We start from the raw sequence: 14564 nt of genomic DNA on the forward strand, positions 1-14564 counted from the left end.
AATAAAGAAAAAAATTTCATTTGCAATAGTAACAAAAAGAATCAAATATCTAGGACTATATCTAACCAAGGATGTAAAGGACTTATACACAGAAAATGACAAAACACTGCTAACAGAAGTTAAAGACCTAAATAAATGGAAGGACATTCCATGTTCATAGGTTGGAAGACCAAATATTGTTAAGGTGTCAATATTATCCAAAGCAATTCACAGATTCAATATAATCCCAATCAAAATTGCAGCAACCTTCTTTGCAGAAATGGAAAAGCCAATCATCAAATTTATAGCAAAGGGTAAGAGGCCCAGAACAGCTAAAGCCACCTTGCAAAATAATGGAGTTGGAAGACTCACACTTCCTGATCTTAAAACTTACTACACAGCCATAGTAATCAAAACAGCATGGTACTGACACAAGGGAAGATATATATACCAATGGAATAAAACTGAGAGCTCAGAAATCAACCCTCACATTTATGGTCAACTAACTTTTGACAAGGTGGCAAAGACCACTCAATTGGGAAATAATAGTCCCTTCAACAAATGGTGCTAGGAAAACTAGATCTCTATTGGGGGGCAGGGGGGAGGATCCCTACCTCATACCATATACAAAAATCAAAACTCAAAATGGACTGAAGACCATAATAGAAGACCAGGAAGCATCTTTAGGACCTTTTGTTAGGCAATGGTTACTTAAATTTTACACGGAAAGCACAAGAAACAAACGAAGAAACAGACAAATGGTACCTCATCAAAATAAAAAACTTTCATACCAAAAAGGACTTTATTATGAAAGTAAAATGACAACCTCCAATAGGAAAAAATATTTAGAAATCACATATCCGATAAAGGTTTAATAACCAAAATGTATAAAGAAATCTTTCAACTTAACAACAAAAAGACAAACAACCCAATTAAAAAATGGGCAAGACCCTAAAGAAGAGACACAATGCCCAGAAAGCACATGAAAAGATGTTCAACATCATTAGCCACGAAAACCACAATGAAATACCATTTCATACCTACTAGAATGGCTGCTATTAAAAAAATCTTTTATATGTTGTTGGTGATAACATAAAATGGTGTAGCCACTATGGAAGACAGTTTGGAAGTTCCTCAGAAAGCTTACTACAGAACTCCCATAAGACCCGGCAATCCTACACTAGGAATATACCCGAAAGAACTGAAAGCAGGGACTTGAACAGACATTTCCACACTGATGTTCACAGCGGTATTATTCACAATTGCCACAAAATGGAAGCAACCCAAGTGTCCATCAATCGATGAATGGATTAACAAAATGTAGTGTATAAAAACAGTGGTATATTTTTCAGCTGTAAAAGGAATGAAGTGCTGATACATGTGACAACATGGATGAACCCTGAAGACATTATGCTGAGTGAAATAAGCCAGACACAAAAGGACAAATATTATATGATCTTACTGTTTTGAAACAATTAGAATAAGCAAATTCATAGAGTTTGAATCCAGAATAAAGGTTACCAGGGGATGGGGTGGGGATAGGGAGTGGGAAATTAAGGCTCAAAATGTACAAGGTTCCTATCTGAATGATGGAAATGTTTTGCTAATGGATGATGGTGATGGAAGCACAACATTGTGAATGTAATTACAGCATTGAAATATATCAAAATATGATTAAAAGGGGAAATGTTAGGTGGTATAAATGGTAACAGCAAAAAAATTTAAAAAAAAAAAAAAAAATCCCTGGAATTACACTACACAGTGAACTCTACATTAAACCACAGGCTTTTGTTAATAGTACAATTATAAGAATGTGCTATCATCAATTGTAACAAATGTTCCGCATCAGTGCAAGGTGGTGGTGGTGGGGTGGTGTGTGTATTTTATGCAGTATTGTTTGGTAAACCCACAACTTTTCTAATGAAAACAAACAAACAAAACCCGTTTTTAGTTTTTAAAAAACGCTATTACAACCACACAAAGTCTGAGTAGTTGGGATTTATGGAAATTGTTCATTTAAGGATTAACAGATATATTTAGGTGGTTAAAAAAAAAAACAAAAAAAGAATGCTAAAAGCAGCTTTACCACCTTTGGTCATGAATGTATAATGAGAAATGAGCAATCTTATCTACTCCAGAACCCAGATCAAGTAATCTCCAGAGACATGGAGGAAAGACTCTATTTTGCTGCTCTGAACAGTACACGGGCATGCCTACAAATACTACAGCTGGGACAACACTAATTTCACAAACTTTCAACAGAGGAAATGACCTGGAAATTAACACTTTCCATTACTTACTTTGTCCAGGGTGAGCATATAGAAATTAGTGATATCGTGTTCTTGGGCATAACGGATTCGAGCTCTGCACTCTTCTTCATCTATTAACTCACCCACATATTCATTCACAAATTCTCCCTAGAATGAGAAATAGCTCATGACTTAATGGCAAAAGCATAATTGTATTTATATGTACATTTAATTTTTGAACAATTAATGGAAATATCGGATTCTCCAAAGCAGAACATGTGCATGCAATTCATCACTTCTACAAAGGTTTATTCAGAAACGTAACATTAAATATGATGGCTTCCCTCTCCCACCATTGCTACCACCAGTTAGATGTAGACACGCTGAACACTACAGATCAACCGGAATGGAAGGGTAGTAAGCAAAATAAGGCTTGGCTACAATGAAGACAGGAATAGTCTATGCCTCTACCAGCCTGGGTGCCTAAAGTCAGTTTCCCAAAACTATCTTTTTCCTTGGAGCCTGGCCCTGACTACCTCTCTTCCATCTTTCACACCACTGTTCTTCCTAAACCACATCATGCCACAGTCTTATTGGCTTTCACGTACATTCTCTCTACCTGCAATGCTTTAACTCATATCTTCCCTTAGCCAACAACTCATCTTTCAAGTGTCAACTTAAAATATCTTCATTGACAAACAAGTTTCAGTCTCTTTGCCACATGCTTCCAAAGGTAATTTTATGCTTCCATACTGGAGAATTACTTGTTCAATATCTGTCTCTGCCCTCTAGAATATAAATTTTATGAAAGCATGAACCACGTCTTACTGATCACTGCGCTCCCAGCACACTGCCTGACAAATATGTAATAATTACTCAGCAAATGACTCAACACATCAAGCCATATCCACTGCCTTTCCTGGAAACAAACTTCAATAAAACTCTTCACAAAGCGTCACTAGAATAAGCTTTTAGGTTATTAAAATGTCACATAAGATTTCTATTACACAAAGACTATACAATGTTATCTATTAGAAACTTGTAGTTTTTTCCAAATTTCAAGTTGAAGATGTAACCAGCTTTATTAGAAAACGCCTAACCCTTCTCCTTCACATTCTAACCCAAACCTGTTTTAATCCTATTAAAAATATATTTTATTAATAGATAACACCTCTGTATCATGTTCTCACTATTCTCTCTTATCTCTCTTGTCACAGAACAGAAAATAAGGTCAAACATCTCTATGAAATGCCCTTTTTGTTCATCCTCATGCATAGGTGACCACCCATTCTCAACCTTCCAAACTCTGGAAGGGTGTGGTGACACACAGGGAGTTTCCCTAAACCATGCTATTTTCCTTCATGATGAATTCCTCACACTTATCAAGAATTAATCCTGTCAAGCAGCTGCAAAGAAGAAAAAAATTTGGTAATCAAGAAATACTTAGCTCACCTTTTTAATATCTGTTTTTGTCCGGAGACCCCAGCCCCTCTGTAACGTGCGAAAAATTTCAACCTCTGGATACTGGCGTTTGGTGAAGCACTGGTTCTGGCAGCGGCCCCCGGCAGGACACACAGTGGGGTGGCACTCATAGAGCAGCATGCGGTTGATGCACTCGGAGTCTATCCCACAGGGGTTCTCATCAGTAGCTTTACAGTTGCAACGAGGAATTTCAGACAAATCTGCAGTGAAGATCTGGACCCTGCCAATGGGACGGTTCACCTGGAGGAGAGCAGAGCACAGTACACCAGGCATGTCAATGTAAGACTATTCAGGACTCCCACAAGAAGATTTCTTTACCTTGAAGTTGAATGCCAAATTTTACCTGGTTTTGAACTTTTAAGATTTAGGCAGACTGATATAAAATTGAAGCCTCATGTATACAAAATATGAACCCCAGAAAAAATTTTAAAATTCATAAATGGACTTAAAATTTTAAAGCTGGTAAGTCAAGTGAATTGTAATACTGCCACATGGCGGCGCCACTTAAACTGAGCCATAAAAATACCTACCATTATTAAGGTGGAAATTGCTGACATGAAAACTTCTTTGAGTAATTTGGTTTGCTATATGTGAAAGATATACTTCAAAATTTACTATTTTATTTTGAAATCTTTTTAATACACTATAACAGCATCACTCATGCATATATTTAGGATTGGAGCTAATGCTAAAAACTAGTGAAAATCTGGTGAAATAAAACATGAAGATGGTCAAACAGCCACCATGAGTACCCAAGTCATTAATGTAAGACAGTTTCTAAAAATATTAACAATGCTGAGGGGGGAGAAAAAGATGTTCCATAATAGCAATGAATGCGTACATTATGAAAATTAATCTCCCCTATTTGATTATCCAAGACAGTCAAACTAACCTTGAAAAACATATCCCACATGCTAAATTTGACTTTACAGGAATTGTGTGGGTTTTTAGTCTTTTAAACTTTTTATTTTAAGGTACTTTCAAATTTAAGAGGACACTTTACAAAAATGACACAAATTCCATGTACAGAGAACTCCAGCATACCCTTGTCCCCCCCAACCACCCCACCCCTGATACCCAGGATCCACCAATTTTAACATTTTCCATTTGCTGTACCATTCTATCTTAAGAATATATCAATCCACTTATCTATCCATCTATCAATCCATTTTCTAAACACTTTTTAGCTCCTTGAAAACGTACTACTGTCATCTACATTTCCTAACAAGGACATTCACTTATATAATCACCAGAAGGGTAGTTAGCAAGTTCAAGAAATTTAACACTAATATAAAGCTTACAGTCTGTATTCTATTTTTTATATGTTTCAATAATGTCCTTTTGAGCCTTCTCTCTTCCCTTGTTAGATCCCATCCTAGATCATGTAGTACTTTTAACTGTCACTGTCTCTCTAGTTGCTCTTTCTTTCTTCTATTTTTTTTTTTAAATAGTGGGAACATATATAACAGAACTTCCCATCTCAACCCCTCCAAAGCATAGCATTAAATGGGATTATTACATTCATTTATGTTGTGGTACCCTCATCACCCTCCATTACTAAACTTTCCTTTCTCCCCAGACAGAAATCCTATATCTGCTTTGCATTAACTCCCTATTCCCCTTGACCCCACACCCCTGACAACCTGTACTCTAATTTCTTTCTCTATGAGTTTACGTATTCTCTTGATGTTTCCTTTGTAGTTACCCTCGGGCCTAAATTTAACATCCTAAATCTGTAACAATCTCATTTGCTTTGATACCACCTTAACTTCAATAGTATGCACACACTATGTTCCTATGTCCCTCCACCCCCAACCTTTATGTAGTTCTTGTCACAAATTACATGTTTATACAACATGAGTCCCAAACAGTGATTTCTCATCACATTTTATAAATCTGCCTTTCAGATCTCATGTAAAATGTGGTTAAAAACCAAAAATATAATAGTACTGACATTGAGATTTACTCATGTTACCTCCACCAGAGATCTCCATTTCTTCATGCGGCTTTGACCTATTGTCTATCGTCCTTTCCTTTCAACCTGCAGAAGTATGATGACGAACTCCCTCAGCTTTTGTGTATCTGGGAACGTCTTAATCACTCCCTCATTTATGAATCTTGGTTGGCAATTTTTTGTTTTTAATACTTTAAACATGTCATCCCCCTGCCTTCTTGCCTTCAGGGTTTCTGATAAGAAATTGGCACTTCACCTTACGGAGGCTCCCTTGTACCTTATACATGCTTCTCTCTCGTATCTTTCAGAATTAACTCTTTACCTTTGGCATTTGACAGTCTGATTACAATATGCTGTGTCATGGGTCTACTTGGGTCCATCCTGTTGGGAGTTTCTCAAGTTCACTGATTCTTTTGTCAGCTCCAATCTGCTGTTGAATTTCTGAAACTGGTCTTCAGCTCTATTTGGTTTCCTTTTCATAATTTCCATCTCTGTATTGATATTCTCTTTGTGTACATCTATCATTTTCCTGATTTCTTTTAATTCTTTGTCCATCTGCTCCTTTAGCTCTCAACCTATATATGACAATTTTTAGAAAAGTCTTTGTCTGGTATGCCACAGGCCTGGTCCTTCTCAGTGATGGTTTCTAATGCTTTAATTTTTTCATTTGCTGGGCTATCACTTTCTGTTTCTTTGTATGTCCTGTAACCTTTTGTTGAAACCTAGACATTTTGTAAAGGGTGGGGAAGGGTCAGCCAGGGTCCATGAGATCCTTCTACTTTCTGTAACCTTTTTCTTGTTTTAGTGCTCACTCTGTTACTCCAGATAACTGTTTTCTGGAGTTCTGAGAAAGATGTATCTGCCAGTCCTTGCTGGCTGTTCCAAGTTTCTGTGCCCTGAAGCATCTCATTGTGTGATTTTGATAAATTAACTTTACTTGCAAGACTTACCTTGTAACTGTTGTAAGAATAAAAAATATATATGTAAAGGGTCTAGTACCAAACCTACCATACACCAACCACTTAAGCATGGTAGCTATTGTAATTAAGTTCTCTTTCTTCCTTTCTCTTAATGTCCCTCACATTTTTCTGTCACATCAAATATTCTAGATTACCAATTCCAGTCCATCTAAAATCACTAAATTAATCAATCCATTTCTCTGTAACAACTTAAAAGGACATAATCTCCCCGCCAGATCTCTTCCCTGATTCTTCATAATAGTGGTAAAAACTGTGAACTACTTGTTAATGCAGTTGGAGGCCACAACTTACTGAGGAAGGCAAGTTCTGAAGGGGATAGAAGACAATTACTGAGCCCAATCATCAAAGACTACCACTCTTAAATAGGGCATCTGAACATTTACATACACTCCAAGGTGAACAAATATCTTTATCTACTTCCCCCTCCCCAAAACAGTTTCATCTGACTCCTTCTCTCTCTATAAATGTATAATAATTCTTTCTTGACATCTGATCTAACCAGTGATTAAGCCTGTGCCAGTTTGGATGTATTATGTCCCCCAAAACGCCATTATCTTTGATGCAATCTTGTGGGAGCAGATGTATTAGTGTTGATTAGATTGGAATCCTTTGAGTGAGTGTTTCCACAATTCACACAATTCACAACTCAATTAAATGTGAAACGTTTGACTGGATAATTTCCATGGAGGTGTTACCCTACCCATTCAGGGTGGGTGTTAATTGGATCACTGGAGTCATATAAAGGAATTAACAGACAGAAGGGCCTCAGAACAACTGAGACTGACATTTTCAAGAGGAGCTGCAGCTCACAGAGACATTTTGAAGATGCTTTGGAGAACGCCATTTTGAAACACAACCTGGGAGCAAGCGGACGTCAGCCATGTGCCTTCCCAGCTAACACAGATTTTCCAGATACCAATGGCCTTTCTCCAGTGAAGGTACCTGATTGTTGAGGCCTTACCTTGGACACATTAAGGCCTTAAGACTGTAACTGTGTAAACCAAATAACCCCCCTTTATAAAAGCCAGTCCATTTCTGGTGTTTTGCATAATGGCAGTATTAGCAAACCAGAACAAAGCCCAAATAAGTTTCTCGCTTAAAACTCCAAATAGTAAAACTACATGGTTAGTTAAGAACAACTGCAGATAAACTCTCTCTGTAGATCAGGGGTCAGCAAACTTTTTCTGTAAAAGCCAGACAGTAAATATTTTAGGCTTTGCAGGCCATTGGTTCTGTACTGCATGGACTCAACTCTGCTGTTGTAGGATAAAAATAGTATGAAATGAATGAGCCTGGTTGTATTCCAACAAAACTTGACTTGCGGACAACGAAATGTGAATTTCATATAATTTTTATACATCATAAAACATTCTTTTTCTCCGCCCCCCAACCATTTAAAAAAATGTAAAAACCATCCTTAGTTCATGGGCCTCACATAAACAGGTGGTAGGGCAGATCAGACCCACGTACTGTCATTTATTGACCCCTGCTCTAGATCCTTTTCCTAGAAATACATTCGTTGGTTTAAAGAAAAAAAAAAAAGGGTAAGAAAAGAAAGAAACTGGCCTTGTAAGTCTGTGATTCAATCAATCACTGGAAGTTGCTCTCACTAGCCAGGCTCAATATGGTTGATGTGCTACCCTGAAGGCCTCACTTGCTATTGTCTGACACTCAGAACTCTGTGAACAGGATTCTTTTTCTTTTTTTTTTTTTTTTCTTTTTATGACTGACTACATTTTGTTATGTCTCCAGGTACAAAAACTCCATTTATCTCTTCATATATCACAAGGGTCCATTAGACCCACTTGTAGGTTCGGGGTTGTTTTTTTTTTCCCTCCAGCAGTTTATTTGTAAGGATTGATACATATTTTATAACTTTTACTCATTCTTAGATGTCTCCCAAAGAACAAAAAGAAAACCTAATTAATTAAAAAACAAAACTTTATTCTATCTTGCAACTACCATACACATCCATTAGACCCTTACATAAATCTAGGGTATATTTACGGGGTTTTATTAGTGTTACATTTTACTACTTCATTATTACTCATTCTTACCCATGGATTATTTCTATGCTAAAAAGACTAAAATAATAAGAATGAAAGAATAATGGAATCACATATGGGTACAACACAATACTGAAATAAATTGTCCTACTTTATTTTATTTATTCCATCGCCCAAAGTGCTGAATAATCTTTTGAGAAGGTATAAAAGACTGGAGACACCATCTTTGTAGTCTGCTTTTAGTAGAATTATGAGATTTAGTAAATAAAAACTGAGGATGTCCAGTTAAATTTGAATTTCAGATGACCTACAAGAAGTTTTTAGTTGAAATATGTCCCATGCAATATTTGGGTCAGACTTAAACACACTAGACTATAAAAAATTGTGGTGAAATTGATCTCTAAGTAAAATCTCAAGACTACAAGAAGACTTCAGATGACAACATCCTCCATGAGTTTTCTGAAAAGCAAAGTCAAAACAAGTAATCAATGTATTTCTAAAGACAAAAAGGAAATATGGTATTCTCATCCAGGAACAATGTCATCACGTAATGTTTTGCAACAAAAACTAAGGCTTGAGCATCAGCTTTGAATAAAGTTTTGTAAAAAGACTTAAAAAATCTTACAAAAATTTCTAATAGAGCTTTTCTTCACTTTCCTTTTAATATGTGTATATTATTCATGAAAATGACTTAAAAATATAAAAACACAGGACTCAGATGCGAAATAGTGGTGACAATTTTGCCAGCTAGACGAACGTAAATAAAGCATGTTCACCTCACATGAGTTCTCCTGTCCTTGGGAAGCCTAGCCATAGAAGTTACCTAAAAGATCTTCAGTATCACTCATTACCAAGAAAGCATGGGTATCAAAACTTGGGTATCATGTGTATTATTCAAATCATCCCAGAGCCATTCGTCATTTTTCTTCATGGCTCTTTGGTTCTTTTTAAATTGCAAGATATTGACTATGAACAGAATCTATTCACTTGGAAGAGAAGACTTTTCAAGGTAACAGAAAAAGACCATTATCAACAACCAACTGAATTTCAAAGTGCATGAAATGTACTAGGAATGCTGCTCTGGTATGTTTTTTCTTATCTTTTAAGCTCCTACCTCTGCCTAAAAGCAACCATGCTTGTGTTTCTTCCGATTTTCATCATGGAAAGGTGGCAAGAGGGCAAAGGGAACACTGTCTCCCTGGAGACGGAGTCTCCTGAGGGCTTTTCTCACCTTTATATGTTTATAAGGTGGTGGTTTCTTGTCGTTCTTTCGGTCTTCCTGAAGCTGTCTTAGCTCTTTTTGGGCCTTTAACTCCTCAAACCTTGCTGCAGCTTCCTGAAGAGCTAAGACACAAAACATACGTACGTCACTTAGAAACCTTTAGATAGAGCTTGTTTCTTTGGCCTTTGTTCCCTTTTTAAGTTGGGGGAAAATCTACGTTTTAGTAAAAAATCCATTAACACTAGGTGAAAAACTAAGAAATATATGACTCCTACTTTCCAGTAGATTTTAGTCCCCAGGGTATTCAGATATAGCATTAAGACAAAACATAATTCATTACTAATGCCACAATACAGACTATCACTTCAGAGGTAAAAAAACAAAAACCTCTAAACTACCCGAGAAAGCCCCAATATACTAGCTCCTAACAACAACTAGTCTGCATCTGTTCAGCAGTCACTGCCTATAAACCTAATCCTTTCCTCAGTCCTGAACCTCCAGCTTTCAGAAACATTTTCCTTCCTAGGTGCTCTGGGTAACATGCTGGCTCCTCTAGAAGAAATTCAGAATTGAAATTTTCCCATCCTTCTTGCCCTATTCTCTCGAGTACCTGTCGCACTCTACTCCTAAGACTCATTCTCTTTTACCCACTAGCTCTAACAATACACAGATCTACAGATCTCCATATCTAATAATCCACATTCATGTCCTATACCTTCAAGTCTGTAAAGATCACATTATCTGAACAGTCCAATAAAATCTTCAGATTCTCATTCTTCTCTACTTGTAAACAAAATTTTATTTCATTCTTCTTCATCCAGGTTAAAAATCCTGAAAAGAATTGCAATTCTTCCCTGTTTCCTCCCTGTGGCTTTCCCATGCTCTGTCAATTGTTTAAAGAAAAACTACCCCTGATCCATCCCCTTTTCTCCCCCAGAGAGGAAACTTCTAGTCGAAGTTGTGCTGCACGGAATCCTCTGATTGTCCTAAAATCCTTCCTCTCCTCATACAATTACTCAGCATGTCCTTCCAACCCTCCACCTTAATTAATGTCTATCCAGCACACCTCATCCTCTTAACCTGCATGGATGCGTTCCTGTAACAGTCTTGTCACCCCTGCTCAGCACTACTACAACAGCTACTACACCAATCTCCCCAGGCTCTCACCTTCCCATGGTCCCAGTACTCTACTCCAGATTGGGACTTCTAAAATTCACCTGAGAACAGCCAGTGTTCCCCAATTCTGTGTTAAGACTGTACTACTTGGGAGTTCTCAAACTCATCATGTTAGATCAGCATGGGTGCTTTTACAAGTGCTGTTCTCTTTTTACAACATTTTCAATGCCTTCCCTTCTTCACAGTCAGTGTAGAGATTAAGAGTTTGAATTCTGGAGCCCAACTACCAGAGGGTGAAAGCTTACTCTATCACTTACTGGCACTGGGACCTTAGGCAAGGAATTTAAATTTTATGTGCCACAGCTTCCTTATCTATAAAATCAGAATAATGATGTCTACCTCACAGGGTTTCCATAAGGACATAAGCGGAAAGTGAACTTAGAACAGGGCCTGGCACACAATAAATGACAACTACTATTATGACTCATTCTTCAAAGCATCACTTAGGAAAGAAGCCATCCATGACTTCCAAACTGTAGCGCCCCCAGCCCAGTTACGCACCTTCCTGCTCTGCTCCCACAGTATTACCTGCACACTTCTGCCACAACAATTACTGAACGGCATTTTGAGTGCTGGTATCTATGTCAGATTGCCCATTAAAAACATGGGTTCCTTGAAGGAAGAGGCACCCAGCCAGCCCAGGGCTAAGGCACAGAATCCAAGAGCTTCAGCAGGCCCAGACTTGTGGCATTCCCTGCACTCTACCTTCTGCCCCTGCCTCAGTGGTGGCAGCTCTGTGTAAGCCAGGATGTTGGTCACTTGGTCCTTGACCAGCTGAGAAACAACACTCAATACCCAAGTTCCTATAGTAAGTGTCAGTGCTGATAAGCCCAGGTCTCAGTTAGAAACCACGTGGCCTCCAAGTGAGTGAGGACTCACTGAAACAACAGCGAGGCAACTAGGACCTCTGTTAAATTCATTCCCTATGGACATCACCCCCATTCCTCATTCAGGCAGTTTTCATCTGCTTATAATCTCCTTTATCTGCCCTACAGACAACAATCTTATACAATTATCCCTCACTATCCAAATATAATCAAACAGCAAGAGATACCTGTATTGCAAAGGATAGCTAAAGGAAAAAGGTAATTACCACTGATGAGATACCAACTAGGTACCCTGCAGGTTCTCTTTTCTTACCGCATTGAATTCCCAGAGCAACTTTCCCGCATTATACAATAAAAGAAAACTGAGGCTCATAGTTGACTCAACCAGCTGGTAAGGAGCAAAACTATTTCTGCTGATTCCAGGGACTGCTCTCCTGGCCCCAACTGTCCCCAGTGCCTTCACTGCTAGGTCAGTTTACAGAAATCTCTCTTTTGATTCAGAACATTTATGCTTTGACTGTCACTATTTTTGGTGAATATTATTTCTTCCCAACAAGCTAAAAAAACCTGCTTGTGGGAAACATGCCTCTGCTTGAGAACTAGCCCTTTTCTATAAAACAGCCCCAAACTTTAGTCCATGAAGAGATGCTGAGAAAAGAGAACTAAGACAAAAAACCTCCCTCAAAGAAATTCCAGTTTAGTAAAGTTAGGCTCAAATAGAGTGAGTTATGTGGGTCAACTTCCCTGTAAAATCCTATAACTACATCTACACACTGCCTTCAGAGGACAGAACATGGCCACCAAATGGAGTGAACATGAATTCTAACACAAAGCAGATACTCTTAGGTCTGTGTTGGCTCAAAAAATGAAGGATACAGTTACCTTTTTTATATGTCCCATCCACTCCTTTGCCCATCTTATCCTTGCTGCTAACATCCCCTTCCATGTAGGGGAAGACTCTGGCCTGGTGGGTCCACAGGTAGTCATTAGACCCAAAGAAGAGTACAGGGAACTCGCCCACATCATGCCTCATCTTATCGATGTTGGACGGAACAGCTCGAGGATGGCAGATCTCAGCTGGCCACCACCTGGGAAAGGTGAAAACAGGAAGGAAAAACTCTAGAAGGCTGCAAAGCACTAGGAAAATAACCTACTTAGGACAAGAATAAGAAATAACAATGTTTGTCCACGTTAAAGTCCAACCTAGGGCATTCTTACAATCTACCTAGAACACAAGTAGCACATGATTAAAGTCTAAAAACACCTGCATGCTCTTTGACTTGGTTATTCTACTTCAGGGAATGTACTAAAGAAAATAATTAGAGATACAAAGATTTACGGCTATAATGTTCACTGAAGCATTATGTCTAATAATGAAAATCTTGAAGCAATCTACAACCACAACATTAAGGGAACGATCAAGGTAACCATGGAGCACTATACAATAAAATTCAATTTTGCCTTTAAAATGAAACTTTCAGTAACTAATAGTGGCATGGGAAAATGGTATCAAGAAAAGTCACAAGAAAAAGCATGTAAATTAGCACAGCCACTTTAGGAAAACCTAGCTGTTTTACTCCTGAGTATGACCTAGAAAAGCTCTTGTGCATGTACACCAAGGAACATTTATAAAATGTCTACAGTCATTAGCAAGAAAAGAAATGGTCATAGCCCCATCAGGGCTAGGAGAATGGATAAACAACATGGTGTGAATGTATAAGGGAGCACTGGAGGGCAGTGAACCAGAACTGACCTAGAGCTTGGCACCAACTGCAATGCCTCACAAGGACATAACAGTGAATGAAAAAAAGCAAGTCGCAGAAAAAGAAATGAACAGTAATTCCTTAATATAAAGTTCTAAAGCAGGCAGAACATAACATTATACATGTGGTTAACCTAGAGAACAAGGTATAGGAACGATAAGCACAAAATGCAGTACAATAATTACCTCTGGAGATAGGGAGACAATGGGAACAGTCAGGAGTACAGAGGGCACTTGAAAAGTAACAGTAATGCTCCATCTCTTTAACTGGGAGGTCATACAAAGGAGTTTCTTATGTTATTCTTTATAATTATGAATGTCATAAATATCCTTGTATATTCCATATTCAACAAAAATAAACTTAAAAAGAAAAAGCAAAATATAAAAATTGGATATAAACCACAAGGTGGATTATTTTTGGGGGGAGGTGGGTATACTGGCGTGTGTATATCTTCAAGCTATTGTGCCAAAATGTTAACAATGTGTATTTCTGGTTTTGTGAGATTAGGGGTACTTTGCTTTTGTTAGTTCATTTTCTACAGTCAATATGTATTATTCCTACACTCAAACCGAAAAGTTAGCTTTTTTCCTTTTATATAGAAAAATTAACTGGGGATAGGGGGCACCTTGCCAAATCAGGAAGATGGTTTAAAAAAAAGGTAAGCACTGTATCTAAGAGATTCCAAGAAAGAGAGGATGATAAAAGAAATGAGTGCCATTCTCCTTTATGGTTACTCACCTGTATCGTCCAACTTTTACCCAAACAATCTCCCTGTAGTGTGGCTTTTTGCCTGCCTTACAATCATTGCAATACCAGTTTCCTTCAGGAATATCAATATTCAGGCATTCACGATGAAAAGCAGCAGGGCAAGAATCACAGCACAGAAGGCTGCCTCCTATGGGAATCAAAAAACCATAACCACAAGG

The 14564-nt window shown here is 37.9% G+C and overlaps 1 protein-coding gene across 9 annotated transcripts in view; it reads right to left on the reverse strand.

Annotated features, from left to right (window-relative positions):
• Window positions 1–14564, reverse strand: part of NSD1 (nuclear receptor binding SET domain protein 1) — a 227456-nt gene that overhangs the window by 28146 nt on the left and 184746 nt on the right. For all 9 annotated transcript variants that reach the window (XM_037823128.1, XM_037823132.1, XM_037823126.1 and 6 more), the window contains 5 exons: window positions 14377–14533; window positions 12758–12963; window positions 9882–9994; window positions 3681–3950; window positions 2280–2396 (listed from right to left, as the gene is read on the reverse strand). In XM_037823128.1, coding sequence (XP_037679056.1) covers window positions 2280–2396; window positions 3681–3950; window positions 9882–9994; window positions 12758–12963; window positions 14377–14533 — 863 coding nt within the window. The remainder of the gene's footprint in view (window positions 1–2279; window positions 2397–3680; window positions 3951–9881; window positions 9995–12757; window positions 12964–14376; window positions 14534–14564) is intronic.

This window comes from Choloepus didactylus, assembly GCF_015220235.1.
Source record: "Choloepus didactylus isolate mChoDid1 chromosome 11 unlocalized genomic scaffold, mChoDid1.pri SUPER_11_unloc1, whole genome shotgun sequence".
NCBI lineage: Eukaryota > Metazoa > Chordata > Mammalia > Pilosa > Megalonychidae > Choloepus > Choloepus didactylus.